This window comes from Varanus komodoensis, unplaced genomic scaffold (assembly GCF_004798865.1).
Source record: "Varanus komodoensis strain SLA01 unplaced genomic scaffold, ASM479886v1 scaffold3, whole genome shotgun sequence".
Taxonomy (NCBI): Eukaryota; Metazoa; Chordata; class Lepidosauria; order Squamata; family Varanidae; genus Varanus; species Varanus komodoensis.
In genome coordinates, this window is record NW_025335761.1 from 56538643 (window position 1) to 56544642 (window position 6000).

General features: G+C 51.9%; 1 protein-coding gene across 1 annotated transcript in view; it reads right to left on the reverse strand.

Annotated features, from left to right (window-relative positions):
• ZBTB42 (zinc finger and BTB domain containing 42) overlaps positions 1-4708 on the reverse strand; it is a 43044-nt gene extending 38336 nt beyond the window's left edge. The window contains exons 1-2 of the mRNA XM_044436034.1: positions 4644-4708; positions 1285-2959 (exon numbers count right to left, since the gene is read on the reverse strand). Coding sequence (XP_044291969.1) covers positions 1512-2945 — 1434 coding nt within the window. The 5' untranslated portion in view covers positions 2946-2959; positions 4644-4708 and the 3' untranslated portion in view covers positions 1285-1511. The remainder of the gene's footprint in view (positions 1-1284; positions 2960-4643) is intronic.
• Between the last annotated feature and the right edge of the window lie 1292 nt (positions 4709-6000).

The following is a 6000-nucleotide window of genomic DNA, read 5'->3' on the forward strand; positions in this document are numbered from 1 at the left end:
GTGCAAGATGCCACAATTGCAAAACGAACCCGTGCTCGGTAACAGCTTCCGTACTCCCCTCCCTCCCTGAACTGCACACATCAAACCTATCATTCACAATGAAGGAGAATCTGTAGCCGACTGGTGCCTTGGGATAAGGGACAACGGTGGTCGCATTTTGCAAGGACTGATCTCGCTCCCAGGGGGAATTTACTTGCAGAAAAAGTGCTTCTGTTAGAAACAGAATTAGGAAATTTTGCTTTTATTAACCTATGTGGCATGTCAAGTTTCCCATGGCACAATGAACCTCTGGTGAAGACCAAGGCCTACCCAAGTAAGTCCTTCTGACACCATCCACGCAGCCCTTTTCTGCACTGTTCACAACCGCAGGATTTAGATGTGCAGAATTTTGTGCACAGAGGCCTAACATCATATGGAAAGTCCAGTACACTGTGGCAACAGGGTGCCCAGTCCACACAAACCCTGCAAACCAGGAACGTGTGAACTGGATACCGCACTGGTGGAAAAAAAAACATTTTTGATTCACCAGACTAGCAAGTTCAGATAGGGGCAAAAAACATATTTCAAAGGCAGGAATAGCAGCAAGGTGAAGTTGCTCCAGCAGAAAGAAATTCAAAGACAAAGTTTTACCATCTGTTAATAAAGATAAAAGGGAATTTTTCAGACTATCCTATATTGATTTTCAGGCCTGAGTTATAATAAGGATTTTCCACCATCCCCCAGAGGCACACTAAACTTACATTTCTCTTCAGACTTGTGTTATAAATAATGTGAGGTTTGCTCTGGAAATCTCTCATTCACACACATGCACGGCTTTGAAATGCTACATGCCTGGAACATATTAAAACTAAAAAGTTGAACTGGGGTGCAATCCTATGTATGTTGCCTGGGGAATGCTGGGAATCGTAGGTCTTTTGTTTTCTGTCTAAACACGCATAGGATTGCACCCCTGAAGAAGTTACATTCAGAGTGGGCGGAAAACTGCGGCCTTAACCACCCTACACTGCCTCCTTGAGGCACCTGTAATGCATGAAAGAGAATTTGGTGGGAAGGGGAGTTTACAGTCTGTTCCACCCAAGGTGCACTTTTGATCAAGGTTTGTCCCTTCTCTCTCAGTGGGGATCCTTTACCATACTTCCAGCTTTGTAAAAGAGCACCCTGCAAGCGACACCTTTGCATCACCAGAAACCATTCCCCATACCTACTCAGTCAATCAGCAAGATTAAATCGGCTTTCATCCAAGGGCTTTGGATTAAACAATTCGCAGATCAATATTCATCTTACCTGTCACACAGAAACACAAGCACACTGCTAAGGATAAGCTGCTGGAGTGAGTCGGGGGTGCTACAGTGAGTCGGGGGACGGGAGACGAGTGTGGGCCAAGGATACTTGCCCCCTGAAATGTAGACACACCCACTTTCTCCCCCTCCCCCTTTCACGCCAGCATTCGCCCAACGTTCATCAGCGGAAAGTCCGATGCCGACGGCCTGCCTTCTTCAAAACGACCCCCTTCAAACCACCATCGACTTCACAAGGCCACAATGAAACTTGCGGATGTGTCTGTACAGGTCGCCAGATTGCGTGAACCGCCTCTCACACCACTTGCACCCGTGTGGCTTCTCCCTCGTATGCACCACCGCATGGCGGCTGAGGTTGTGGGAATACTGGAAGCTCTTGCCGCACTGGCTGCAGGTGTAGGGCTTCTCCCCCGAGTGAGTCCTCTCGTGCCTTTTCAAGGTGTACATGCAAGAGAAAGTTTTCCCGCACAGCGTGCATGTGGGCACCGAGCCGTCCGGGGAGAGCCTGGTCCTCGAGCTGTCCTTATCACGGAAGTGCGAGCTGAGATGCAGCTGCAACACATGTGGGCTGGGGAAGACCTTGCTGCAGAGAGGGCAGATGCAGATGTGCCCAGGGGGCGCCAAGAGGCCCGAGGAGGAGATGTCGGAAGAATCCAGGTCGTCTTCGCTCGCCTCCCTCTCTGGATCAAGGTCTTCGTCGGGCATCCGAGCATCGCCATTTGCTGCAAACACATTTCCTAGCCCTGCCATGAGGCTCTTGGCAGAACTCCCAAAATGCTGGCTTTCTGGGCTCCTGACCTCTGGGTCCTCCCCATCCGACAGGGACTCCGGTTCCTCTTTGACAAGGGGTTTACATCCCTGCTCCGGGCTGTCAGAAGCCAGCTGTCCAAAGATGTAGGAGGGGTGTAAGGATTCCTTCCCAGTCACAGGCTTGAAAGACAGATCTAAAGCACACTCTATATCACTCGGAGCCAAGGGGCGTTTAAGAGACCTTCGGGACAAAGGTCCCACCGAACTACTGACATTCGCTCTTGTTTTCTCAGCTGCCATGGTGTCTGATTCTGCCCCAGCCAACACCGAGTCGACACTTGTAAGATCAGAGGACCAGCCTGGGTAACCACTGCTGCCTTTCTCTTTCCCGGCTGCTCTGTCATATTCCGTGGCAACTGATTTCTGCCTGTTCTCCGGGCTGAGCTGCTGTCCCAGGGGTGCTCCGTTCTCCAGCACTGCCCCATCCTTCTCCACAAGGGCCCTGCCGCCGTTCATCCTCTCGTCCACAGAAGACTCCTTATCTTTCAGCTTGCCCTTGCAGACTTTCACAATGTCGTACATGTGAAGGTAGCTGGCCGCAGCCAGCACATCCTCAACCGGAAGGCTCTTGAACTCCAGCTTGCCTTCGTACATGAATTCGAGCAGCAAGCCGAAGGCTGGGGCTGTGACGATGTCACTGTTCAAATGCACAATGTCCCTTTTGTCTAGCTGGTCTCTGTAGAAAAGATGGAAGTACATGCTACAAGAGGCGAGAACAGCTCTGTGGGCTTGGAACTGAGCGTCTCCAACTAAAACAGTGCAGTCACACAGGAAACCCTGGTGACGCTGCTGACTCAGACACTGCAGCAACTGCCGGCTATGGTCTGGGAACTCCATTCTTCCTTCATAACCTGTTCAAAACAGGAAAAACTTGAATGCTATTATAAACCACAGGGCCTCTAAGCAGCTGTTAACAAGCAAACAGATTGGCTTGGGGGGTAACTGGAGCTTTGGAGATAACAGTCCAACTGTTAATTGCCTGTAATTTTTGTTTAATTGTTGTTGTTGTTGAACACACACACAGCCCCCCATGCCAGAGCACCTGCTTCAAAAACAGGGAAAGCTCAATTCTAAGCAGAGCTCCTCAGAAGTTCTGCCTCCAACCTTTTGTCTTAACGTTGCTCAAAGCTTCACAGAAAAAGGCTTGAGTCTCATGCATTCCTAGAAATTTTAACTTCAGGGTAGCGTCACGACTACTTTATAAAATCTGAATGCACTTTGCACACTCCTACTTTCCACAGACAGAGGGTTAACTTCATGCCTTAATAGTCATAAATGTACCCTTCTAGCCTTTATAAAGGTTGCCTGCCCTTTTGAGAAAGAAACTATACAGAGTGTGCGCGCATGAGTGCACAAATGCATAGATTGTCCTGGCAGTTATAAGGAAACATATCTGAGAAAAGTCTATTATCCTCCACTAATGTACCTGCAGTTAAAGCCTCTTTTAACTTGACAGCAACTTCCCGGACCTCTTACCTTGAACAGCTGCAGAGCCGGAATGGAAGGGCTCATAGGGGAAGCAAATGGGCCCTCCCCAAAAAGTTCTGGAAGACCTCATGCTTTTCTCATTTTGCTCTGTTTTGGTTTTGCAGTGGAGGTGGGATCAACCCAGGGACTGGGAAATGAAGGGGTTTTTGCTAGCCAGAAATGGAAGAATGCTTGCATGTGAGAGAGAGAGAGAGAGAGAGAGAGAGAGAGAGAGAGAGAGAGAGAGGAAAGAGTGCATGAGAGGGAGGGAGGGAGTGCTCCGTTTGCTAATTACACCGCAAGCTGGAGAGTCAGCTGCTCTGACTTCACTGCGATGAAAATGCTACCTCCAGCTGTGCCCCTTTTAATGCCATATGTTACTTCAAATCTCGCTACCAGCCAACCACAGCGTGCTGCCTTTTAAAGTTCCAGCAACTCCCTCCCCATTTATAGCCATCTATTAAATCTCAAACTTAAACCGAGTCCTTCTTCCCAATGCTGCCGCCTCTATGCTCCCTCCCCACCACCCTGGGAAAGTTGCTTAAATAACAATCTTATTACTCGTTGCTCTTAATGGAGGACAACGCAGTCTGACCTTTGAAGAAGTGCAAGAGCAGGAGGGGAGGAGGAGGAAGAGGAAAGAAAGTTCTGAACTCGCAGTTTTGCAAACTTTCTCTCTCTCCCTTTTTGTAAACCTCTCCTGTCGCATCCTAGATCTGGAATTCCTTCAGATGCTCCCCTCCACTGCACACACCCCACACACACTACGCAACCCCCAGCCGCAGTTCTCTACAACTTCCTAAGACAATCCGCTCGGCTTCTCTCGCTCGCCCTCCCGCGCCCCCCGCCGCCGCCGCCGCCGCCGCCGTTTGACGCACCAAACGAAGCCCGGGCTGGGGAGGACGGAGCCACGCGCATCCCAGCTGCCGTCCAAAGCCAGCGCAGGACCCCCGGCTCCCAGGAGAAGGGGTGCAACTAGTTTGAGAAGCGTTTCGGTACCCCCCGCGCGCCACTTTCAAGGCAGGGGGAGGTGCACGCAGGCTTTGCCAAGGGGGCGCCGCCACTTACCAGCCTGCGCGGGTGCTGCTCGAGGGTGCCGCTGGAGAACGGCATGTGCCCGAGTCCCCGCGGCTCCTCCGCCAGATGTAGCCGCTCTCCTTCCCCCACCCCTTCCCGGGCCGCTCCGTGCGCTGTTTCTTGTTGCTGGCAACCCAGAGCAGCGCTCCCGTGTGTTGTGAAGCAGGTTGTTAGCCAGAGCGCTCTCGCGATACTTTCCCCTCTGCGCGGTGTGTGTCTGTCGGTCTGTCTCTCGCGCGTATGTGTGTGTGTGTGAGCGGGTGCGCGCGCGTTTTCTTCTCGCCTTCTCCGGACGCGCACAATAGCAGAGCCCCAACCCAGCTCGCCCGCTTCGGCGGCTGCTCCTGACGCCTCTGCGACCAGGATACGCGACTCTCGTCTGGCGGCGGCGGCTGCTCCTGGCAAATCCCCCACCCTCCAGCTCTCCCCTTTTTTATTTAAACAGACACAACCGACACCATCCGCCTGCCTCCCCCCTCGCCACCCCCACCAGTCGCCAGCCTGCCAGGGCTTCTGTTCTGGGCAGCGGCGGCAGCTGCTGTTGCGTCCTCAGCTGCTTCTTTGCATTTGTAAATCCTTTCCCCTCCCCCCGTCCCGATCCCAACTCTCCGGCTGCTGCAGGGGCTGGAAGAGAAAGGTGGCGGTGTGCCCTTGTGGCTATTACGTCCAGACATCCAGCGGGCGTTCCCCCCCCTCCTTTATGCAAACTCTGCTAAAGCTTTGCAAAGGGACACCCCCTCGGCCGCGCAAACGCAGCAATGCATTCGTAAAGAATTTTTTGCTTTTGCAAAATAACACATGCGTACTTAAGAGGTTTTGCATCATGCAAAAAAGTGGATTTTTGCAAAGTGCAAAAATATTAATCATAATACTTTGCATTAGAGGCCACGCCAAACAAGCAAGGAGTGGGTCGGGGAGGAAAGCGACACTCCCCTTCATTCTCTCCAGAGACTTCGGGAAGAAACGGGCGCTTGTTTGTTTGCAAACACGAAAGGAGACGAACTGCCGAGACGAGTGCCGCCCCACTTCTTCCTCTCGTACGCGAAGAACTGCAAGAAAACGTGCCGCGAAATGATATAGGTGGGCGAAGGGAAATCGATGGGAAAGCAGCGATGCTGTGGTCGAAGGGTGGATTTGCTTGTTTCCCTTTCAGTTGGGTTTTGCTAGTGAGAAGCTGACAGCCGGGGTTTTGCGCGCGGGGGAGCTTTGGCAAAGGAAAGCTTCCATATCTATGCTGTGCACTTTCTCACGAGTCAGTCTTTCAAGGTTATGACTGCGCCAGATGGCTCTTTCAATCAAGGGCGGCTATCTTCTGCGCAAAACTTGTTTAGGATCGCGCTAACCTGGA